This window comes from Periplaneta americana, chromosome 10 (assembly GCF_040183065.1).
Source record: "Periplaneta americana isolate PAMFEO1 chromosome 10, P.americana_PAMFEO1_priV1, whole genome shotgun sequence".
In the NCBI taxonomy this organism is placed as follows: Eukaryota; Metazoa; Arthropoda; class Insecta; order Blattodea; family Blattidae; genus Periplaneta; species Periplaneta americana.
Window position 1 is genome coordinate 54,619,609 of NC_091126.1, and position 26,874 is coordinate 54,646,482.

Genomic DNA, 26,874 nt, shown 5'->3' on the forward strand with positions numbered 1-26,874 from the left:
AGGGACGCGTGTCACTGCAAGACAATGCTCGTCCAGGACAGGGTTATCTTGCCATCACTCCTGCTGTTATTGTTGAGGTTGATGGTCTCACATGGGGGAAATCGACAGATCACTGTGAAAGGACTTAGTCGTTTAGTGGGAATAAGTCACGGATCCGTACACATCATTGCGACGAAGCACCAGCATTACTGAAAATTCTGCATGCAATGGGGTCCACATCAGTTGACAGAGGAAAAAAAAAACATACAGAATGGCTGCTTCACTGGGTCACTTGCAATGACACAAGGAAGAGTATGCATTTCTGTCCCATATTGTCACTGGGGATGTATCGTGGTGTCACCATTTTGAACCAGAGAGCAAACGACAGAGCCAACAATGGAAACACATGGATTCTCCCCCACCAAACAAGTCCAAAACAATAACACAAGTTCCATGTTGACATTCTTCTACGATTCTAGCATCCCTCTGCTTGTTGAATTTCTCAAGCATGGGGCCTCAATCAATACACAGCGTTATGAAGAAACTTTACTGAAACAGAGACACGCCATTAAGTCAAAACGCCCTGGAATGCTATCGAACGGTGTTACCCTTCTTCATGATAATGCTTGCCCCGTACTGCCAACTCCTTGAGAAATACGATTCAGAGATTTTCCTGGGAAATGCTTCAACGCCCCCCCCCCCCCCACAGCCCAGATCTCTCCCCATGCGATTTTCATATTTTTGGAGAGTTGAAGAAAGACATTCCTGGACTTCGTTTTGCATCGGATGAAGATGTGTGAGACTAGATAAAGAACTGGTTCAGTAGACAGCCCACAAGCTTTTTCAAGAATGGGATTGATCGTCTTGTCTCGCAGTGGGATAAATATATAAACAGTTTTGGTGATTACTTTTGACGTAATAAATGTTCTGTTATACTTTTTTACTTCTGACCCATTTTCATTTGACTGCCTCTCATAGTTTTAATAGAAGAAAAACAGAAAGAAGAGAGTAATTTCGATTTCTTCTAAAAACTATCCGATCATTTGTTCATTATCTGTCCATATACATTCCCCTGCCTTTGATTTATTAACTTTTAGGGTATTCTTATGTAAATGTAAGGGCATTTTATTGAATCTTTTTCAGCTATTTTTTAGATCAACATCCACCCCTAGTTTTTATATCTCCACTGAACAGCATCAGTTCTGCAACATATTTTTTTTCTCCATCATTTATATCTTTGTGTGTTAGAGAAAATTAATTATCACAACTTGTAAATGATGTTAGAAAAGGATGCATTTAAAATAAAATTTCCTTTATATCACTGGGTATTTTGAAACTAAGAAATATATTTTTTCAATGGTAATTTTAAAAATATTTATTCTATATAAATTTAATAACTGCCATCTAACCACTGTTGAAATAAATTGTTGTCCAAATTATATTCATGATTGTGTTATAAATATCTTTTCTACAGTTAAATATTGTTATATAGAACACCAGTATCTTTCTGCCTTTTTGCCCAGATGATTTAATTATTTTAATTTAACGAATAAATCAGTATAACGAAATAAAAATTTCATTCCCTTTTCAATGAAAAATATTTTAAATATCGGATAGAGCTTGATAGCAAGTAGGGACATATTATGCAGAATTTACAGCATACATAGAGGTAAACAAACAAGCGTGCTCTTTTTCTTTAGAAAATAACGTATTTGAGCATAAAATAATTTCAGAGGTCTCCAGGATTTCGTTATACTAGTATTTTACTGTATATTAATATAAGATTTCTCATATAACCAATATTCAAACAAACTGCTGTTCAAATGGAAACAGTATTCATCGGCATAATCCATTGCTGTAACTTACCAGGTATTAATAATACTTAGTTACTAGGTTTGATTCCCACTGATAGAAAATTTTTTTTTTTTCTGTTTCTCCTATATATTTCCATATTGCTCTATAATGAAATGCAGATTACAATACTAAGTAGCATACTACTTGCAACTGAATAGTAATAGTATTCACGTTTGGATGGGAGCATTCTGTACCAAAGGATGCAATTCCTTGATATGGTACTAGGTTGACAGGATATTATGAATGTTAGCACTCAAATGCAGATGAGGACATCCATTTTCTTGAAAAATGTATTTAATATAATGTTCAGAATTTCTCTAAGTTGAATTTATCACATACACTTTACTTTGAATATAGCATCCTATATCTGCAAGATATTTTGGTACATATTGTTGTTTTAACAAATCTGGTGCTCTAAGAAGGACATAGTGTGTTGTGATAAATCAATGGTAAAATGAGATTGAAAAGAAGAACTACAGAATTTGGTAGGGAACGAATTCCAGTTTTACAGTAAAATTTGCTCCTTTAAACAACTTAGTCATTGTTGTGCAAATAGTGCTGATATTGAGGACAGTAATATTGAAAATAAAATGTAGACCTTGAATCACTTTATTTTCCTTTACAGGTTCACTGTGAATACAAAATATGGCATCTTAGAGTACTGAATGAATGCATAAGGTTCAACCTTTAAAAGACTAGATCTTTATTAACCTGTAATTACAGGTAAAATCTACGTATAAAATTGTATATATTTATAGAACATTATTCACTTTAATAAGTCAACTTTGTATTTTTAATGCAAATTTAAGTTGCAAGGAACATATTCACACATAGCCACGCACTTTGTATTGAGAAATTAGTGAAAATACTTTGCTTTAAAACTGATTTTATCAAAGCATCTTTTCTATAACAGATATAATTGTTGCATAGTATTAATGTTCTTTGAAAGCAAGTCTAATAACCATAAGATTGAATAGTGAATGCTTCTTGCCATGCTTGAAGAGGAACATGTAAACTTCAAATCAATTTTCCATACAAATAGGGGGCAAAAAAAATTGTAGCAAAATACCTTGGTGTATTTTCATTAATTCTGTATTTGAAAGTCTCATTAACTTGCCTTAATGAAGAAGCATGCTTGGAGCATTTAATGTCAATATGAAAGTAAAGTAACATTTGTGTTTAATAATGCATGCCAGCAGCCTGTAATTTAAATGTGAACATTCAAGATACTATACAAGCATCACTGTATTCAACTAACCACATATATTTTGTTAGATCTCGAACCTCAATCTATAATCATTTTTAAGGAATTCAGATTTTTATAAGAACAGATACAAATGAATATCATAAATACACTGACCAGCAAAAAAGCGATACTCAAATATTTTTAAACAACGTTAATTTATTTTGAAAATTGATTCCATAGTAACATTACAACAGTACACTTAAATAACAATAATAGGCAATACCAATACTGAGTTTGGTATGAATTCTGTAACAATGACAACAGAGTAAATGGTAACTTTTAAAATGTTGTTGCATGGTGAATGGAAACAATCACTGTCAATCCTATCAAGTCATTAATTGGCGAGCCGTAAAAAAAAAAGGATAACAGTCCTGCAGCTTAGTAACGAGTATTCCCTCTGGTGTCAACTATGGCTCTCATTTTCCTTGGTAATGACTGAATAACAGCAGTTATTTCCTCCTGAGTGATGCCTCTCCACTCTTCCAGTAGTTTTGTACGAAGATCAGCAAAGTTTTCAGGTACACATCTCTATGCTTGCCTTTCAAGCATGTCCCAGACATGTTCTGTCGGGTTCAGATATGCATTTCGTGCAGGCCGCCTAATGCGCTGAATACCAATATCATCCAGATATTCTGAAACTGCATGAGCCATATGGGCATTATCATGCATCAAAAGGAAGCACTCACTGATAAATGCACCAAAGGGAACCACATGATCTGTCAGTATCTCTTCAATGTATCGTGCACCATTCAGAGACACATTTTCACCTATAACTAGAGCAGTTTTGGCTTCTGTAAAAATTCGTGCTCAAACCATAATGGAGCCTCCACTAAATGGAGTTCTGGACGAAAATGTACATGGTGCAAAATGCTCACCTTCTCCACAGTCTTTCTCTTCCATGTGATAACTTCACACAGAAACAGGACTCATCAGTGAAGAGTACTTTCCCCCACTGCTCAGCAGTCAAATTGAGATGTTCATTGGCAAATTGCAGTCTAGCAAAACTATGTTAGCCACCAGCATGGCTCAGTCGGTTAAGGCACTTGCCTACCGGTCTGAAGTTGCGCTTGGGGTTTTTTCCGAGGTTTTCCTCAACCGTAAGGTGAATGCCAAGTAATCTATGGCGAATCCTCGGCCTCATCTCGCTATCACCAATCTCATTGACACTAAATAACCTAGTAGTTGATACAGCATCTTTAAATAACCAACTAAAAAATAAAGATGTTCTCTGAAGAGCTCAGGTCCAGTTGCCGGCCTCCTTGCCCGCAAATTAGCTTCTGCCAACCTTTGTCTGTCCTTTCGCTTACTCTGATGTTTCTTACATTTCCAGGCAATTTTGGATCTCTGCAGCCGATGTGTGCCTATTGTGCAGTATCTGCACGATTATGAAACAATCGTCATTCAATGAGGTTTTTCTTTTACGGCCTGAACTTGGCTTTCTGTCATAGATATTGAGTTCCCTGAACCTTCTTATTGCCCTTTGTACACTTGAATGAGATGTTCCCAACACTGCTGCGACATAACGGTAAGAAGGTCTCCACTAAGGCAACAGACTTTACAGCCTCTGAAGCACTCATTGTCATCATGAATAATCAGAAAAACTGGAAAAATCACTTACATTAAATTAAGTGTTAATTTCAACAGCAGCAATCAGTATTTTCAGCAATGACCTAAGATACCGTATACCAAAACATTGGTAATTTTGATTTCAGATTCCTAGTGTTCAAGGTCTTGTCTTTGATAATCTTTGTAATCACATTTATCAATAACGCAACTGAAACATAATGGTCATCTACATACCCTATTTCTCGTCTGTAATACAATAACTGTTATTAGGATAATTTTAAATGCCATTATTTTCTATTTTACCAAAATATTTGAGTGTATCGCTTTTTTTTGCAGTCAGTGTATTTACGACATCAATGTTAACATATTTTTAAGATCCTGGGATTATTTTGAATATGACGAAATGTTGTGCTTAGTGATAAATCCTATAAAGTTCATCTCACTTAGTTAAGATGGCATTTTTACTGTATTAAAGTAATACCAAACTTGACATTTATTTTTTAACTTGCTCATAATGAATGATCAGATACTTGGCACTACCTGGAATTTAATGAACAAAATAAATTCAACTCTTAGTCAGTATACTGGTGGCCCTACCAAGGAAGCCCACCATAGATATTTTCATGTCAGTTTGGGAAGGCTGAAAATAGTATGTAGCAAATCAAGTAGTCTAATTTAGGTATCAATATTGAAATTTACCATCATATTAGAATGTATTAATATCTGCCGGCAGAAAGAATATTCTGGAGTTTGGCATATACTAATTGACTGGCCACAGCATGCTGTCGGATTCCAAGCTTCCTATTTCAAAGGTCTGTTCATTGCAAAAATAGTTTAACTGGACCACCTGCTATGTCTACTTTGAAAAGAAGTTGCCATTTTCTTTAATCCTTTTTATTTATTGTTACTTTAATTTCAAAGTCATTTCAAGATTGTATTGCTGCCATCAATCAGCCACATCTGTACTTAGGCACTAAAGCACTGGTCTTCCACCCAGGTGGCCCAAGTTCAATCGCCGGCCAGGTCATGATGAAATTTATGGTAGACAAAGCAGATGTAGCAGGTTTTTTTTCTTTCTTTTTTTGAGGTGCTCCCATTTCCCACTTTCATTTGATCACCACTCTACACTACCTCCTCATTTCATTTGCCATGTGCAATAGCTACAATTAGACAGGTTTGAGGTCTTGGAGACAGTACAGATTTACAATGCTGATATAGGAAGTGCTTGTGCCCCAGGTAGCTTATCAGGTACTCATCTGAGTCTGTCAGGGCTGATGCAGAATGGCCCACCTGCCAGAATCGGATTCACGAAAGCCACTCAGGCCACCTGTTGGACTTGGACCATATATATATATATATATATATATATATATATATATATGGCGCACATTGGGCCAATGTAATAAGTGGGTCTGGTCTTAAAAAATTCAAGCTGCCATCTATCAGTCAATCTGTATAAACTACCAGCACCCATGTCTACCATATACAATTAGTGGGGATTGAAATCTTGAAAAACGTTATTTGTATATTTTATAATGAAAATGGCATTTAAATAACTAGATTTATATTATTTTATGATAGGGGTTTTTAATTGTTGCTTCAATCAAATTGACAGACCTCAGGATTTGGGCTTGAAACCTCCTATATGCATGTCCAGTGTTTTACCATTTAGTCATCTCATTGAGTTACCAACCTTATATTAATAGATAATTGTTATTCCTCAACCTACAGTTAGAGACAGTTAAAGTCCCTTCCACAATCAGCATTATGAGTCACGTCTCTTCTCCAATCCTCAGTTCCATCTTTGGACAGTCATCATAGAGTTACGCATGTTTATTTCTTGTCTAACCTAATCCAAAATTAAATGACTATGAAAAATTGGAGATAATTTCTTTTTTTGTAGTGTGAAACACTTAACATACTCTTAGGTTGTCTTCAAACTTATAATAAAATATTTAATTCATAACATGACATTCAAACATAATGTGTATACAACTATACTCCAAACATGCTGACCTAACATCAGAATGGATAGGAAACCATCAAAATGAGTGTAACTTCTCTGTAAATTCAATAACGAAATTTTCTCATTCTCTTCATGTCAACCTTCTAATATGACCTTGACATGTATCAATTCTACTTCTCTTCAGAACTTCATTACGATCTTATCACAATTCATAATTTATGTTTTGGCTCTGAGAAATGGTCTACAATTCAACCTCTATTGCTTCTGCAAATACAGATTAGCCCTGTTCAGTACCACATTGCTGGTTACATTTTATTTCTCTGTTAGAGACAAAGCACTAAATAATAAGTAATGGTAATAATTTAATTTCTTGACCATATGTCTTATGAATTAAATACTTGAAGTGTATGCATAATGCCGGAAACTATTCAAATTCACGACATGATGGCATACTGCAAAGCATTCTAGTTACATCAACATTTCAATGGAAAGTCAGTATTTTATATCAATCCCTGATATATAAATAAGATATTAAAGGTTGATCTTAACACTCTGGTAACCTTATTAAAAAGATAAATAGTAAAGAAAAAGAAGCACTGCTTGTCTCGAGAAGTTTTAAAGATATGAACATTGCTTTTAGAAGTAATGTTTCACGAACTTCAAATACAGTGAAATCCAGTATTAGAAGATTTCGCTCTCAATTCCAATGAAACATTTTCTCAAGAACATGTTTTGTTGCCAGTATGCTCTTCTATATTTTTCGTAACATATTTAAACATTTCTTGCGAATGAGTAAAATACAGAGCAAATTTACATAATTTTTATGAAGATTTATTCATAATTTGCGTACTTCTAAAATTTTCTTTTTATAACTGAACAACAAATTTTTGTAAGGAGAAATTTTCTCTTCTACTAGGCCTTGTATTCATATTATATGATAATAGAATGCAATTCTGTAACTGCATTAAGTTTGAAACCCATATTCAGACGAATCTCGAAGTGAATGAAGATGGACTTCACTGTATTCAGTATGAAAGTACAATGAAAAATAAAACATCGGAAGACAAAAATAAAGAAGTTATCTAATATACACCCAAAGATCAAAACTTTTGTTTAAAACACTAATGAACAATGGAATTTCCACTACAATGTCATACATATCATTAAAGAATGAGTCATGTTGGAATTCAAACTTAGGATTTGTCTGCTTCTTCGATAGGCACTTTTCAATACTGAGAAATGAAAAGGAAGATTTGGCCTTGAATGTTTGATGGGAACAATGAAGTAGCGAGAAAAAACATATGTACATATACATACAAGAAGAGGGTAAATGTCTAAATACTTAACCAGGATAATTAAGTTGCTGGGTCATAAGTGATAACCAAAAATATTTACAGGAATTTCCGAAAAAAATGCAAATGACCCTTCACTAGTTGAAACATGTAATCATGTGATTGTGTAATTTTAGCGCCATAAAATTGATCAAATCACAAAATTTTAACATAAATGATATTACCGGTAATTCTGAAGATCATAGAGTTATGCATATGTTCACAATCACAATCTGAGAAACGAACTTAAAAGAATGTAAGGAGTCCCTCCATCTAAAATTGAAGGATGAGGATAGTGGACAAATTATGGAATAGTTATTCGGAACTGAGATCCATTACTCAGTTCCAAGAAAGTATTAAGTTTATATGCACGAAATCATTAAACTCTGAAATTCCTTTATTTTTGTGTTCATCTTTAGATTAAAAAAAAAGTTATAACAAGCTGCAATTGTTTAAGATATATTCAATTTCCCCCCCCCCCCTGCCCTGATGTAATAAAACATTTTGACTGTTGGCTGAAAAGAATCTGAGCTATATACATGGAAATCGTAATCAACCAAATTTGTATGAAACATTAATTTCATCTTTTATAAACAAACTCCTAATTTAAAAAAGTGAACCCTGTGTCCATGTCACTATATTAGTATGTAATAAATATCCCCCTTCCATTATTTACTTTCCTACAGTAAATACCACACAGCAGAACAATCCATCCATGTTCTGCATTTGCACGTTATTATGTAACAGAATAAAGAATGTATATTTCATAATGTCGCAACACAAAGAAGATTGAAAATTATAAATAACATTAGTTAATTATGCTCTTTTTGCCTCGTTATTAACCACAGAATATTTGGGCTTCTTTCAATGCAGTCTTCATGCAAATTCACTGAACATCGTCCTTAGTACGGTAATCAGAACAATTTTTAAATTTTATTTCCAATCACAGTGAATGGGGAGGAAACATTATGGGTCTCTTTGAGAGTTTCATTTCCACTTTGTTCTTTACGAATGAATTATTTAACAAAAACAAAGTTCCTCAGTCATCGAGATTTTGAGATAGTAGAAAGTTGGCTGCCATATTCTCATTCTTCTCACAGGCAAAATATGCTTGAATAACAAGATGTTCGGGAAATCCCAGTGCTTTCAGCTGAAACAAGAAAATAAAATAACCGATTTCAATGAAAGTTATTTGTCTTTGATTATTCATTTTAGATTATGCACAACTTGACAAAAATCAGACTATTTCAAATGTAGCATTCAATTAGTTTTCAGCAACTTCCTTTCTTCTGCCTTCACCTTCCTATAATATGTTGCTATATCTTAAGAAATTTTGTGTTATGTTGCTGTGGCTAGAAACAAACTGCATTTTTCCTTGAGAGACTGAGGGAATAATGGAAAACTTCAATATGTGTGGGAAACCGTAGTGGTCAAACTTAAAACTTGTTGAAATCACACTAGCAGTTTTTAAGTTACTCTTGAGCAGATGAAAAATATTCGGAAAAGCGAATGAACCTATTCAGTGGTTACTTAGTGTAGGTATGGTATAAAGGAGTAATAATAGAATAAGAATTAGATGAGTGAGAGAGAGGCTCTTCAGCATTTTCGATGATACATTTCTGTCATCTCTCATTGAACATCCAATATGAGGCTTAAGGGGGAAAATACAACATAGTGTTTTAAAAAGTGTAATGTATGTATATTAAGCATGAAAAGTTTTGTTCATTTAGCTTTTATAGTAGCGGAGATATAAAAAAAAATAAATTTCACTAAATTGACCTAAAATCTTTTACCTGTTCCTTCAGGAAATATTTTTTCTTAATAAAATTTTTTAGAAAATTTAATATTGAAGGTAATGATTAAGGGAAAAAAAAATTTTTTTGGAGGAATAGGTAAAAGGTTCTTGACTACATTGTTGATGTAGGTCTTTAAAACATTCCAGTAAAAGAATAATGTCGATATTTAATTGTACATTTTATTACGTAAATAATATTATGTAAACAACTGTAAGGTTGTAAAAAGATACATGCAAATTTGATATTATTTTTACAGGTAATTATTAGCTATTTTAATATTCTGAATAGTGCTTTATAAAGTGTAATGTATGTATATTAAACATGAAAAGTTTTGTTCATTTAGCTTTTATAGTAGCCGAGATAAAAAAAAAAATGAATTTCACTAAATTTTTGCAGGCCAATGTTATACCTCCTCCTTAAATAATACCCGTTTCACCTTGACATTCCACAAAATCTCCGAAACAGAATATGTCCCTTAAATACAACTTTACTTACAGCGAAAACATTTATTAAAAAAATTATATATGCATCAGAGTTTATGTCAAACTGTCACCTTATTATTTTTTACACACTAAGAATACAGAGTTCACTCAGTCTTACCTTATTGCATTTTCACTTTTCATTTCATTTATTGTATTCCATAGACCTTACATCAGCATTGTTGCTTTGAGATGTGGAACAAGTCAAAAGTTATACAAAAATATATAATACAAATAAGCAGACTAATTCAATTTACAAGCATAAACAAGTCATGAATTGAGTAGAAGGTATGAATATGGAGAAATTTAGTTAATTCTGTTCTGAACCTTTTCTCTTGGACCTTTCAAACGTCAAACCTTTAAGACAATTAGGCAGTGCATTGAAGATCATAACAAATTAATAGTGAACTTCATTTTTGTAACTGCTGCAACTAACAGTGTTGAGATTTGATTTTTGCTTCGTATTAAAATTACGAACATTTTGATAAGTACTAAATGTTGGTTTTAACACAAAAACATGAGCGAAAGAATGTACTCAACTAGGCAAAGTCAATATTTATAAATCTTTTTACATTGCAGTATGTCCTTTTATGCACACCAGTCATCTTTATAGCTTTCTTTTATAAAACAATATATGTTTACCTTCAGATGAGTTGCCCCTGAATATTAATCCGTATTTTATTACAGAATGAAAGTATACAAAGCATTCCATTTTAAGAGTGTTTATATCGTCAATAGAAGATAAGGATCTTAACACATAAGACAGAACTCAATTTTGAAATAATATATACTGTGCGGTTTCCAGTTCAAGTGATTGTGCTTATAGATCGTTTGAGATCAATCCCATTTAATCTAATAATTGCAGGAAAACTGAGCACTATTTTGTGTACAAGTAATAAATTTGACTGCACTGGTTTTATCTGCATTAAGTGCTAGTTTATTTACATTAAACCATTCATTCATTAGATTTAACACTGTTTTAGAATTGTTTTCTAGTGATCATATTGTATACTTGAGATAATCACACATGCATTATCTCCAAAAGAAATTACTTATTTATGAAGTTAAATTATTAATATAAACTGGAGACAATAATTGAACTAACACTGATCCTGGGGGAACTCCATGTTTAGTATTCCTAATTTCTAAGAAACTTTGTGACTATGTTGTTGTTGTTGCCAATGCTCATGCAACTTGGATTTCCTCAATTCTCCTATGGACATTCCAGTAATAACTTGTAATCTGAGATGATATGTCAGCAACAATCTCCTTACTCACCAGACATTTCAGAAGATATTATTTATTCATAGTGGAATTCGCATCCTTACAGACAGTACAATGTGGTGAGGTGTGTGTATATATATATATATATATATATATATATATATATTTTATTTATTTTACTTAGATGTGAAGCCAAACAGTCGTGATCAGATAAGCGCCACTGATTTCCTCCTAGGTAAGTCAGGAATGATAACTTTGTCCTTCAACAGCATGTTCCACCTATTTGCTATATAGCCTATATATATATATATTTCCGTCGACCTGGTTGGCAAGTTGGTATAGCGCTGGCCTTCTATGCTCAAGGTTGCGGGTTCGATCCCGGGCCAGGCCGATGGCATTTAAGTGTGCTTAAATGCGACAGGCTCATGTCAGTAGATTTACTGGCATGTAAAAGAATCCTGTGGGACAAAATTCCGGCACATCCGGCGACGCTGATATAACCTCTGCAGTTGCGAGCGTCGTTAAATAAAACATAACATTTTTATTTCCACCTTTTGTTTTCTATTTGACAAGAATTAAACCAACCTAAGATATCATCTGTAATGCCATAAAACTTAAATTTCTTCATCAATATATTCTAATGTATGCAGTCAAATGGTTTAGCTAAATCACAAACATTCAAGATTGTGCAAAAAATGTTATAGTTACATTACAAATACATTTAACCATACCATCTTCTGCACAATCTTGAATGTTTGTTTGTAAATGATAATTACAGAGAAGTCATTAAATGTGCTAAAGAATCTGGATAGTCTATATTATGATCATTGATTTTAATAAGAGAAATATCTTCGTTCTTTGCATATAGACCACTTTCATTTTTAACAATATCACAAATAGTTTTAATTTTATTATCTAAATTTTATATTTTTATACTAAGATATATTATTTTCTCCCTTTTATAACTTTTCATAACATTTTGGTGGGGAAAAATTACCAGCATTAATGGAGTATCTCAAATGAAAAAGAAAGTAATCATAGAAGTAAATGGAGAAATAAATAATTTATCAAAATGTTGTAATCAAGAGTTTGGAGCATGATACGTAGAGCCTCAGTGATGTGATTTTGCAGTGGAACAAAAAATGCATCTCACAACATTACTCACCCTCTCAATAGCCTCCTTATCCTGCGGAGTAACCTGTATCACTCCTGGAGCAAACATGCTACCTGCTCCAGCACCTGATCCTGCGTCACCAGCTGCTTGTCCAGCAGCAGGACTAGCAGGAGTGCCACCAGCTGAAGGGGTTCCACCACCTGAATCATAATGCATGACTCACTTGTTAAAAGCATCTACAATGAAATGTTGGACTTTGAAAGTTTGAAGTTGTGGAGAATGGAACCAGTCATTACATTAGAGCTACATAATTTTACTGTGGATCCATTCATTTATACCGTATTCACTCACATAATCTTGGCCACCAAACAAGACTCATATCTACAGGATATGTTTTGGAATAAATAATAATTGGGGTGGGGACACTACCCACACAACACGACATTGTACATCAAGGCACTTCTCAACATAAATTTACAAATATTTTGTATGAATAATGATTAGCTATGGAACTTAGGATTATATATATATAACTGTATAGATTTCCTTGTAAAAGGATCAATGTTTCCAATAAGAAGAATCTTCTGGCATGGGTGTCAACAATTTGTTATAAACTGCTCCTCTCCCTTGCACATAGCAGATGGAGATTGCATGTCATTTATAACTTAACTATTTTATGACACATAATATCACATATAAGCATACTGTCTTCATCCCAGCTACATGTCAGCATGATGAGATGCAGAGGAAGGGGGTGGGGTGGAAACTAATTACTTAGCAGACTTATCAATAATATGCATAATGTATTAATTAAAAACTTACACTCATTGCACTGTGTATTGCAAGGTAGGTCAGTATATATTTTTTAATAGATTAATGATCACTTTCTCCCAGTTTCCTTATTGCTACTTACTAACCATGTGACCCATAGTCCTGCCATTTTTTCAGGGCTGGGATGTGGACAGTAAGTTAAGAGCTCGAGAAGCATTATAATGGAGTCCGCAATTAGCATTTTTTCCAAGCTCATGCATGGATTGAAAAAGATAATGATAAAATATAATGAACTCTACCACAAAATAATGTTTTATTGTTTACAAGGCAACAAATTAATTTAATCCTTAGAGTCTATTTTCAAGTGAGAGATGCAAAAGAAGTGTGTCACAACTAGAACTAAGAATATCTGGAAAGGAATTCACTTGAAATATATATATATGGAAACATGCCATACCTAAACATTTATATTTCTCAAATTTAGCACCTAATGACAGAGGAAAGGCACATAGTTTGATTGATAACAGACCAACTGCTAATACAATTATTTTTATACTGTTCTTCAATAGAAGTTTTACCACATTTAAATTTTATGACGAGACTTTTATGTCTGACTTCCCTGAAAAAACATTGAAAACACAGAAACACGTCTCAATAGCTGCCCAAGTCTTACAGAGCTCACTCAAATTTATATATCGGGCATGTTCATCTACCTGGAGCAGCAGGTTCATTCAGCATGCGTACGAATGCCTCCTGATTCTGAGATATCAGTTGTAGGAGGGCAGGGTTGGTTTGCCCAATCTGCTGAAGAACGGCATTCAGTAGCTGTGGATTTTGTTGAATGACTTGTCTCATTTGCTGGAACTGTGGCTGCGAACGCAGGAACGCCAACGGGTCTTCTGAAACAATGTTACCTCAAGGTTCCAGCAACATTTTCAATGACGGCCAATCTTTCAGACTGTCTTCCTTTAATCTTTCACAAAATTAAATAAAATACTTAAATAAATGTTAAGAAGAAACTATGAAATTTGTTTCAAATTAAAAACTTATTACTACTAATATGTAACATTGAGATAATACATCTGTGAAAATTAAAAAGACTCAAATTTTAAAATTTGGTTTTTATGTTATAATTATCTACAGATATTCTACCTTTCCATTTATGCCTCCACACAATTTCATGGGTCTTACATGGCGATTTAAATGGCAGTGTGGAGGTGGGCATGCCTGTCTAAATACCTCCCAGCACTATTATCGGTACTATTACAATAGATATCATTTATTTATAATCAAAATTTGCAGCTTTCAGTGAAGAAGCAATGTTTGGTGTTACATGTTGGCATTTAGTCGATTACAGAGGCCAACATGTGACGAAGATAAATCAACACGTTTGTTAAGTCTACTATCTATTGTGTTTTTTAGTACTCAAAGGATAATTATATTTACCATGTTTGAGTAATTTGTTATTCTATAAGTTTTACTATAGGAATTCAATACATTTCCAAGGCATAAGTATTTATTTTCAAGTAAATGAACGAAACAACTTTATGTATTTACTATGAGTACGTACAATATATCAATAAACAGCACAACTCTCAAAGTTTTATTCATACTTAGCACAAGATCGTGCGTCGCCAATTCTGCATGGAGAATAAAGATTCTGTAGGCCACTTAGTTTTTTCTGATGAAGCAACATTCCATGTTAACAGTAAGGTCAATCTTCACAATATGCGACTATGGGGCACAAAGAACCCTCATGCCATCATTGTGCATGTCCGGAATTCACCCAAGATCAGCATTTTTTGCTTCATATCACAAAGGAAAACCTATGGCCTATTCTTCTTATTTGCAGATGGTTTGGCAACACTATGTCTGAGCTTCAAATTTCTTCAAAATCAAGTTCAAATACAATAAAACCTGCTGAAATGCAGTTTGAAGCAGACATTCCCAAATGTGCTATTACATTAATTTCTAGCGTAAGAGTTTCAGTTTTCACCGATATGGAAAAACCAAGCTCCACCTACAAAATGTAAATATTCTGAGACTTTTCGTAAAAATATCATATGATCTGTTAAACTATCCAATTACATGTAACTTAATGAAACAGTGTCGTACTTTAGCATGTAGGCTGATTTTACATTATTAGTAAGTTGTACTCTGTAAGGATGTGAATTCCACCATGAATAAAGAACATCTGCTGAAATGTTCACCGATTAAGAAGATTGATGCTGACATACATCTCAGCTTACAAATCATTACTGGGTCGCCCACAGGAGAATGGAGGAATCCAAGTTCCATGAGCAATGCCAGCAACAACATTATTAGTCAGTCTTTTTAAGTTTTAATGGTCACCAGTCAGTTGTTACTATAAGTGACACAAGACTGTTTCCTGATCTATCTTTTTCAGATAATAGCATCAACTTTGGAATTATTTTCAATTGGGTCTCTGAGTGATAACTACGTCATCTGCCTCATTTGTAAAAAGTTTTTTGCATGGTGGAAAATCTCACTACACCAGCAATTTAAAGAAACATGTCACCTCAGCCCATAAAATTGTCTTTACTGAATATCCCTACAAAAAAATTCGCGACAGTGAAAGTTTAACAAGTAAAGAAGTGGCAGTGGATGAGCCTATGCCTGTTCTTTCAGGCATTGTCCTCATTATCATCATCATCATCATACCTACAGTTCAGAGAAATACTATTGTAACTAGCATTTTAAAAATTATTCAGTATGACAAATTAAAAGTCCAGCGTTCTATTACTTTCGTGATATTAATGTTACAACATGGTCATCCACATTTGCATGCTAAATCAGCAACAGGAGCACATACGGTTTTATTCCACTGACATAACATGTTGGACAATAGAACGACATTGTAACTTCATTTTTGCCAAAAGTGGTAGCTGTGACTGTATTATTCTAAACTGTTAATACAACTCAATCTACACTTACATTTTACTGAACACTATTGTAAATCCATACTTCAATCAGGAGATAATCAAAGCTAATTACCATGAAAATAGCATACATAATATGCAAAGAAAACCAGCCATTTAGCGTTGTTTTAGATGATGGATTTGTGTTGACTTGGTACTCTGAATCTACATGTACACACCTACTCATAAGCACATATTCCAGAACTGTATGAAGGAGTAGAGATAAAAGATGAGCTCTGAAACGTGGATAGCATAGTTATGGTGGATTTGTGGACATCAACAGCCACTGACGATTATCGAAGTATCACTGTTCACTTTGTAGAACAGAACTATAAACTAAAGCATATATACATTGAAGTAATACCATTTGATGTGAGTCACACAGGTCAAAATATTGCAAAGTTCTTGAAGAACCCTCAGAAACTTGGGGATTAATACATAAATTAGTGCCTGTGATTCATGACAAAGGTCGTAATGTAGTAAATGCTATAACCTTAGAAATATTTCCCCACTTGCACCTCACACACTCCATCTTGTTTTGAAACAAGGACTTCTCTACATGATGTAATCAACTCTTCATATGCCAAAAAGAGTTAAAGAACGAAAGTAGGCCATTGTATCCGCATCCTCTGACATCACCTTAGCAGTAAATCTTACAGTATCACAATGACAGCATACTGTTTTATTGATTGACACATTAAATATTTTCGATTTAGCAAACTCGCTGCATGTTCATCTACAGCGACAGTGTCCAAGATAATCCCCATAGTGAACAGTGTCATTTCTGAACTTCAAAAGCCACCACAATATGGATCAGGAATTGCGAGAGGAAGACAATCATTGCTGGATGCAACTGATATGTGGTACAAAGACATTGAAGAGAACGAAATATATTTCACTGCAATACTCTCACATCCCCACTTAAAACGACTTTTTCACAGTCTGTGTACTCTCAATGCTGTTAAAAGACAGATTGCTGGAACCTGCTAACCAACAGGACGGTCTTGCATCTATAAAATGAAGAGGCAAGATTTGTAATTTTTATTTGCTGTGTATTCAGATTTTTAGATATGTGGGGGGAAAAATAGGTTACACTGAAATATTCACCAACAATTTTTAATAAAAAAAATGTTATTTTACTTAGATGTCCCATTCTACAGAAAAATCGTCTTGCACTTGTATTGCAAAATTTTGCAAGAAGATGATGACTTATCAAATTAGTTGTCAGTTAACACATTCCACAAAAAATCAATACATACTTCAAAGACAATTTGCCACTTCCTCTTTCAAGTGTTTTTGATTCCTACAAAAACAAATACTAAGTTTCCAAAGCCGAGAGAATTAGCTGTAAAATATTTATGTACACTACCAGCAACAGTTTTTTCTGGGAGATTGTTTAGCACAACAAAACTCACATGTGACAGAAAAGGAAGTAGACTTGACCCCTGAAGAGTGAGAATGCTTGTATTTTGAACAAAAACTTATAAAAGTGAGATATAGGATCTTTAATTATGTCAAATAATTTTATTGTGTCTTGTGGAAAGATAATGGTAACTATATAGCATGATATATTTTAATTTAACCCGTACAGGTACTGAAATTTTATTCATTAAAATTAAAATTGTATTATAGTTACTCTAGGACATGCCTGGGCATTATCTCAATTGAGGTACTACAGCTTAACTCTCCACTTAACATTCCCTGGCAGAGACAGTTATGTATCAAACTGATATGAGTAGACCTGAAGGCAAGCATTGCTAGGTGACAGATTGTATAAGGTATGCATCATAGCTTTTGGCTCTCGCTGGTTGCCTAAAATACAACAGTGATGCACAGTGCTTTACTATGTGTTCGTTTCTAAAGCAGTGAAGCAGAAAGGACATGGGCGGGGTATCTTCTTTCCTTTTTCCTTCCCCTTTATGTCCAGGGCTGCTTTAGGGTCTCATCAATATAATATTAAAAATATATCTTAATAAAATCCACACTCCTTGAGTAAGAAAATAGAGCTCTATTGTCTGATATATTAACACTCTTAAAATAACAAAATTAATTATTTATATTTTACTTTACAAAAAATATGAAGGTATCGATTTTCGAAGTATCCAGCATTGAGATTAAGCACAGAAAAACTTCAATTATACGTTTTTATGGGGGATCTGAAGAAAAAAAAATGTGCGTGAGAAAAATGTATAACTGAAATAGCATTTAATTATATCTGAAATAGGATTAAAGATTAATAACATGTGATTATTAAAAAAAAAAAAATCAGCTACAAACACAATTCCTCTTTCTTTCACTACTTGGAATTCAAAATCAATCAGAAAACTTCTCATCATATCAGGTTGAGTCTGTGAAAATATTTTCAGTGTGGAGGGATGTTAGGATAGTTATATTCAGTGTGGTCACAGCTTTGAATCTGGATTCTCATGGTTTCAAATGTTCCATTTCCTCCCTCTGCACATACTTCTCTCCCTTCTCTGAATTGATTCTCCCACTGGCACATAACCAATTTACTGCAGCTAGCATGTGCAGAGACAAGAAAGGGCAGCTTTGTATTACCAGGGATTTCAAAGTCGTCCACATCTTAACAATGAACACACATCGTACTGTATTTAAGTGATTACAATAAGCACCTTTTTTTTTCCGACACAATGTCGTCTTGAAAACTGGGGTGTGTATTATATTCACACTCATTCAGACTCGAACAAATTAAAATTAACGCTCTATTTATGTTACGAGATATGGTGGAAAACTGATAGAAACACCCACTATGAGTTCGTGTTTCCTTGTCTTTTGCACACTTTTCAGTCGTTATTTCTTGTCCATTTTTGACAATCACTAATACATACACAATGTTCTGAAAAATGGCAGGTCTTTCACTGCAAGCCCAGCATTCTCCAATCTTTCCTATTTTCTGCCTTCCTCTTAGTCTCTGCATATGATCAACATATCTTAATGTTGGTCTATCATCTGATATCTTCTTCTACCCCAAAATCTTCTCTGTTTACCATTCCTTCCAGTGCATCCTTCTCATAAGAATAATATTTTTAACTACTAGAATGACTTAATAACATTTTTTTCTTTTATTATGAGATCTGATGAATGCAACTCTAAACAACTGTACATCTTTAATTAAACCAAAAGAGTTTGTCAATAATTATTACTGACGAAAGAGTAGCATGATGTTAGTCATTGTCAATCAATGTTCTAACACCAACTGAGACCTGTTGACCGGAAGTTTCACTTCTGATACTACAAATGAGGATGAATGTGATGTATAGCTAGAGGTAAGGGAGTGCATTTATAACCTGTCTTGATAATATAATTTTAATCTTTAGTGGTTTTTAGCACAGGTGTGTATTATATTTGCGTTCTTACTATTTCAGGGCAAACCTAATTTCGAGCAAAATGTAATTAGAACGTATATAAATGAAGTTCTGTATCTCTCTGGTTTTAAAATATGATCATATAAGTGTGAAAAATGTATATATGAAATAAATTAACATGGAAAGTACAGGAATTTTGCCGGGACTGTAGAAAAACCGTATGTGTGAAAAACATATAAATGAAATTTTACTATACATACATGTATCCATATCAAGTTTCGAGAAAATCTAGTATCAATCCAACTCTAGCAGAAAGTTAAAACTTAAGATACTGCTATATCGTCATTAGATGAGCATACCCTCAAAAGTTCAAAAGGGTTGAACAAAATGATAAATTTTTCAAATTTCACAGATGTGTTACCTCAAAATAAATTCATAATTTGGAAAGTGACATGTTATTCAATTAAATTTCCCCTTTCGCAAAAACAAGAAAAAGAAAAACGAATAGGAAATGTGGAAAAAAGTGATGTGTATACTTATACAGGATACAAAATGAGAAAAATTACGCAGGTAATTATAGTAAAATTTAACATTTCATATGGTAAAAGTCAATATTTATAAATGTAGATATGCCTGTTCAAATGTTATGAAGAACTAAATAATTAGTAGTGCTTAATTTCAGCATTAAAAGAATTAACGAAGTGCACAAAAGATTAAGATAATGAAAATCTAGTGAACATTAAATATAGGGTGCATAAAACACACGGTGGCATGAATTACTTGAGAAAATACGGTATAATACAACAAATATTTTAATAAGGAGTATAGTCAAACTCCTGAATTCTTACCTTCTGAACCTCCGCCAGACACTGGAAGTGTAGGGCCTCCTTGAACTGTGGCATCACCTTCTGCTCCAGTGCTCGGAGGGTCATCAAACAACTGTGCTGGAATTCCCGTGAGAAGGTATTCAACAGCTCGGTCAGGATTACGGAAACTTGCACGTAGTGCTTGCTCCACCTAAGACCATCATAAATAGTTAATGATACATTTTAAATAATAAGTTACAGATAAAATCTACAAAATTAAAAAATAGTTACATTATTTTTGTAAATTTTACAAAATTTTTACATCACTTTAGTTACTTCACTACATAATTTTATGAGCACCATCTTATATGGAAGTTGAGTGTAAGAAAAACTACTTTTATAGTTTCTTCATAAAGATTGAATGAACGACTCAACATGATGTGGCTAAAAGTAGTTTTATTATTAACGTTTGTTCAGTAACCTATACTCCAAGAATTTAAAGCATAATTTTTTTTTTTACATATACCGAGTACTGGTACCCTTTCCAGAATCAGTGGTGAAACAAAAATGACAATGTCAAATGCTTACTTGGACAAGACTACATGCCATAGACGAATGCTAATGTTACTATTAATAGTAGTTAGGCCATGAACCAATGTGTGACAATGCCCAATGACACCACCTCCCTTCACTACTGACAAAAGGACAACGAATTTGCATATAAAATTAGCCTTGCCACGCAGACTCTCTCAGTAATATCTCACCATAGAGAGCAGCTACAGACCTTGGCTACCACTCATTTGATTTGTGATTATGCAATATTAAAGTGATAACAGACATGTACATTACAACTTGAGTGAACCATACTGAAAAATGAGTTGTTAGCTGGGACTAATTTCAGAATGTAGCTCCATATGAAGAGAAAATATACTGTATGCCCTTCATTAATTACTTCTCTTTTCATAGGCCCATACTTCACATTTGTAAACCAAAATAAAACATTCAAACCAACACAATTGTAGACACACTCCCAAAACTGAGTGAAATATTTTGTGTGCCGGTGTATTGCTGATACAATGCAGATTTGTTTTACCTGTTCCCTGTCATAGCCCATGTCCATGATATTCTGCACCATCTGATTATAGTCTTCTCCCATTAGAATAGCTGATTCCGCTTCCACAATATTTGCTGAAGCAGGCTGCGCTGTTGCTGTAGGAGGATTTGTGGCAGTTGGCACTGTAGGCTCAGAGCTGTAAAGGAAGGTCCATTTTTCAGGAAGTATGGTATGTTTTCAGTTTGATACAATGAACGAAAACTTAAACTATCCAAAGAGACTGAAGTTTATAAGTATTTTTATTACATTATCTACTGTCTTAAAAAGTACAAGACGGTAAAAAGTTGTTGAAAAAATATCAAATTTACATTAAATTTATCTCAAAGAAAGTTATTCCAATTCGTCCTTGAATTAGTCTACTTTAGTAGACTATCAAGCTGTATTAAAAATAATTAAATTTTATATTTTAGCAAGAAAGACATTGCTGTACAAAAGATTCAACTGTCCAATGGATTCCAGAAGTCAACAAGGGGCCAAATTAAACAAAGGCCACAAACTATATATGTTTAAACTTTAAGCAACGAATTGAGGGAAATGAATTATAGTATAAATAACATCAGCAGCACCACAAATATTAGAAATCCATACTCTTTGAAAAATTAATTCGATATTATTTAGAATTTAAATGAACAATTAAATACTTGACAGAATAAACAGTAACTCTTCTAAAATTCAATGTAACATATTCTATATGCTTTTTGGAAAGAAATCTGTGTTAATTTGTACATTTTATATAGCAAATTCCAAATTAGACACTTAAAACAGACAACCTACAATTCACAAATTACACCTTACTGTATAAAATTTATTAAATAGTAGCACAGTTGTGTGCTTATATTATACGATATATTATTACATCTATGACAATTCCTTATTTGTAATTCCTAACTTCTAATATTTTTTTGATAAAGTATGTACACTGCCCACAAAAATGTTTCAATGTGTAATACAAATTGAAAAAAAAATATCACATGTCCTCTGAGCAATCCAAGAAGCCAAATATTTCAATTTACACATAATTATAAGATAATAAATTAACTAAAATAAGAACTTCTTGTTGAGATAAATTCTTCCAATTATTTAACAATGTGATATTTTTCTTGTAATGAAGCCTGTACATTCACGAGTGATTACCATAAATTCCTGTATATGAAAGTGATATATAGCAATATACAAAGTTCATTATTATGTACATATACAGAGAGGAATATGGATTGAGATCTGAGGTAACAACTTGTTGTCCGGCTGAGGAGCGTCTAGGTCAGTGCTGGGCACCAGGAGCGATTCCAAACTCTAAATGGGGATGCTTAATAATCTGCTCCCTGTGAGAGAGTAGAAACCGCTCTTGGTTGCCCAGCCCTGGTCTAGGTACTAGTGTGAGGCCTGGGCATCCACACACAGGGACATTACACAATAGTTTTGCTATCTACGCATCTCTTGTTACCAGCAATCAACATTTTCAATTATAAACAGCTGTTTCACAAGTTCTCAACTTGTTACATACCAGTACTGTCAGTTATGTTTATTACACGACTTGTAGTAGGTTATTGTGATGAAGAAAAATGCACGGTTTTCAGTGCTGTGGCATCTGAGTTTAGTCTTGGATGAAAAGGTGAATTGTTTGATATTGAATAACAATTTCATAAAAATATATGTAAAATGTATGGCAGTGAGTGGGGGACATTTTGAACAACGAATTTGAGTTAAGTAATTACAAATTCTACAACTCTTATTTTAAGTATTGTATCAGTGCCAGGAATATGGGCGCGTGTCTCATGGTAACCAAGCCATTGCTCAGCAGGGACTGGCACCACCTGTCACAATAAACAATAAATACTCCTATATCTATATAGTCATTTCCAATAAGTAATAATAAAAATACTAATATCACGAAATAAGTATAAAAATGTCTGTTTCTGTATTCATACAACACATAGGCATACATAATTATAAACTATATATTAAATCAATGTTGAAAACCTTAATAAAAAAAAAGCTGCTGTCTTGAAGACTTTTTCTTACTAACTACAAAATACGAAAACAGACCTGTAAAAAGCAAAATGTATGACACGAGTGTAGGCTATATATCGGAACTATCTAAAAATGAAACTAAACATAAAGTGATATATATATGTGTGTATGTGTCTATGACCAGTGCCAGGTAGTCAAGTTCTGTTGGCTTATATGATGTTAGTGTGGAGCACTCGTCCCAAGGAAACTACGTGGTAGAAGGTGGAGTGGGACTGATTTGCATAGAAAGCATGGATGGATCTCGGATCTGTCTTAGTCACAGTCAGTGCTTTTAAGGAAAGAAAAAAAAAAAATTACATTTGGCTGAGAGAGCAAAACGGGGTGGGGGGGGAGGGGAGAAGTATTTTTGGAAGCAACCTACAATTCAAAAATTCCAACTCACTCTATACAATTTGATAGCATGAAACTTCAATTTGGTTTTTCTGACTAGAAATTATACAATTATTCTGATTGTTTAAAGCCCATGCCACTTTTAAATCTAATACCTACATATCTTTTAACTAAATACATTTCTTAGTTTAAAAAATTCAGTTTTCTATAAGGTTAAATGATTTTATTCCATCAGTGTACAAGAATAATATTAATTAGCACACTATGTTTGCAATAATGATAATTAACATTTATTGCGTAACATCAAAGAGCAAAAAATTAAGTGCCTGTAGAAACTTTTCAATGATCTTGTACTGGTATAATATTATTGTCCATTATGACATCTTTCCGTAAATTTCTTTGTAATCACTGGTATACACGGTATAAGTTTTAGAAACTATTATGGAAACATTTCCTGATGGATACGCACACCTGACTGGCAGAATAACAGGTCGTCTTTGAAGTCTCATAATGACAATGTGACAGAACCTCACTGAGAATTGCAATGACTTAAAACTGCATGTGTCAATGAAATAGCTCAATGATGAAAATTATAAAAATGTGCATTAAGTAATTTAGGTGAAAGTTATGTATACTTGAGATAAAACTATTTAATGACTGATAAAACTGTCAATTTTAAATCACTGTAAACTCAGTAACTGCCCATTGTATCTAGAGAAAGAAATGAGACTTCTCGCATTACTATTATATTGCCTTGTGTTCTTGACGCGAACAGCAAAAGCAAACTAAATTTGAATGCAGTTCTCCTTTAGTGCACAAAACAGTACATTGTGAAGACGGAGTTTTCAGTTTCCTTTAATTCTGCGTGTACACTAAGTTTAATAAAATCACTTCACATACCTGACTGCATTAATAACTCTGAACATTCGCTATCCTTCAGAGAGCCACGGTAGTATTTTTGTAAAGACGAGTATTTTCCTTGGACCCAAAAACACAACAAAAATAGTCAAAATTAGTATTTGATTGTGGACCAAGATGATAAAACTGAAGTATTTTTCCCTTGATATTTTTGCTAAAACGGTTTAGGCAACCTACACATTACCGTGGCTTAATGAAGTTGTATCCACTATTTTTGTGTCAATGTATGAACAATGTTAAGTACGTCTATTCACATCGGAAGTAGTGCAAACTCTCTTCAGCCCAATCAAAATAAAGATAGGGAGAATTATAATTTCAAAACTTGAAGTAAAATTATTTATGACTGTTCTTCTACAATTATTTTAAATCATCTTGTGCCCGCCTATTGAGTTTTCGTGAATTAAAAATTCTGGTTCAGAAGAAAAATTTATATTTCTACAATGCACGTCATAAAAGCCAACAGGGACTTAAATTAATTTCGCTGGTATAAACGATTAATATGGGACAAACATTACTAAATACAAGAACACGTTACAACTGAACATTGATCAGCCGTAGCATATTGTATTTTATATTGACATTATTTCAAAATTTGTAGAGGTTATGTTTTTCTACAGGGTAGACCTACTTTATTTTCTTGCAATGTTGTAGTGAAATTGTGTAATGTTAACATGAAATTTTTAATATATAGGCTATACATAATGTTTAATAAACGTATGGAAACACTTGAGAAGTGTACTTACAGTAAAATAATTTAAATCAATAATCGCAAGAAAACTGCTTGTAGCCAATATCATACCAATGTAAACAGTAATTTCTATTATTTTACCAAAAAAACCTATGACCCACAGTTTACTACTTTGTGACAGTCTTTAACACTTTTTGCAGTGAATCCAAAAAATACTCAATTGATGCTATGTTCCTGTCGAATACAGCAGTGCCTCTTTCAAGACGATATAGGTATGAAGAAAGCCAACTAGTCTTATCTAAACGACGTGATAAGTCGCCTAACCAAATTGTTCGTATTTGTCCACAAAAACTGAACTAAATATAAATTACAAAACATAACCTAAACTAACCTCTCCGTAGCAGCTGTACTTTCTTCCTGCTTCTTTTCTTCAACTTGGTCGGTTGCAGCAGTTGGGTCACTAGGACCTGCGTAAGGCGCCGGTGCACTTTTAGGTTTTGTAACCATTACAACAATAAATTTTTTCTCATCAATATTGTATTCGCTAAGAACACTTTCATCAGTAAGAATTTTACCTGCAAACCAAGCATAATGACAGGTTACACAACCAATACAGTGAGGAATATATATCAATCCTACGTTTTTATAAACCGTTTACCTGCATATATAAGCCTTTGGTTTTCGGCTGGATATTCCTTTCCTTTTTCAGCCTCTATTTTCTCTTTTAGATGTTTCACCTAGCATGAAAGATAAATCAACACAATTATTAACAGTAACTTATAACCGCATATAAACATGTATATATATGGATGTGTATTATATTTTCTTGTAACAAATAGCCAACTTGAATCACACACGTGAATATCCGTTTGTTGTTGCAGGGAATGATTAAGACAACTTCTCTAGTAGTTTAACTTACCGTTTCAGTGGCATCTATTTCAACTTGAAACGTTTGCTGTTGCAAATTTTTCAATGTAATAATCATTGTTCTCTCTTAAAAGTCCTTTTCCTGTCAGTTTATACAAAAACTAAAGGTCCTCGTTGAAACAATTTTCACTACACAGATGATTTTGCACTGCTCATCCAGTCGCCATGTATTCTGACATCATACGTCACGTGACCTAGATATTTCCGTTCCGCTATAAACGTACATCCGCAGCATTGATTGGATTGTTTACTGTTACCGCATCATTTGGCCAAAACGATTCTACAAATAGTTTCCTTTACTACTGATAGATGGCACTTTTATGATTGTTGAAAAATATACCTATATTTTTTCATTTAAGTAGGATATTACATTAATATTATTTGTTTGACTTCATTTCTTTTGCCATCACGTTAATATAATTTAGATCTATTAAATATTTTGTGTATATTTGTAATGATTAATTCCTGA

At 33.4% G+C, this 26,874-nt stretch overlaps 1 protein-coding gene across 3 annotated transcripts; it reads right to left on the reverse strand.

Annotated features, from left to right (window-relative positions):
* Positions 1–2,426: 2,426 nt before the first annotated feature.
* On the reverse strand, positions 2,427–26,606 carry Rad23 (UV excision repair protein Rad23). 3 transcript variants are annotated; one of them, XM_069837520.1, is made up of 8 exons: positions 26,398–26,606; positions 26,137–26,215; positions 25,870–26,053; positions 21,491–21,647; positions 20,440–20,608; positions 14,040–14,222; positions 12,607–12,755; positions 2,427–9,092 (listed from the first exon to the last, which is right to left on the reverse strand). In XM_069837520.1, the coding sequence occupies exons 1-8, from the start codon at positions 26,461–26,463 to the stop codon at positions 8,982–8,984; spliced, it is 1,098 nt and encodes a 365-aa protein (XP_069693621.1). In that variant the 5' UTR covers positions 26,464–26,606; the 3' UTR covers positions 2,427–8,981. The 3 variants fall into 3 exon arrangements, with proteins under 3 accessions (XP_069693621.1, XP_069693620.1, XP_069693622.1); XM_069837519.1 differs by having other exon boundaries at positions 14,040–14,225; XM_069837521.1 differs by lacking the exon at positions 14,040–14,222.
* Positions 26,607–26,874: the final 268 nt, after the last annotated feature.

Excerpts from the sequence above, each read along its gene's own strand:
- Rad23 (XM_069837519.1), bottom strand. The coding sequence starts at position 26,463 with ATGATTATTACATTGAAAAATTTGCAACAGCAAACGTTTCAAGTTGAA. Across the intron at positions 20,609-21,490 it reads TGGGCTATGACAGGGAACAG|GTGGAGCAAGCACTACGTGC; the intron begins GTAAAACAAATC and ends TGATGGTCTTAG. Across the intron at positions 12,756-14,039 it reads GAATGAACCTGCTGCTCCAG|GTGGTGGAACCCCTTCAGCT; the intron begins GTAGATGAACAT and ends ATTATGATTCAG.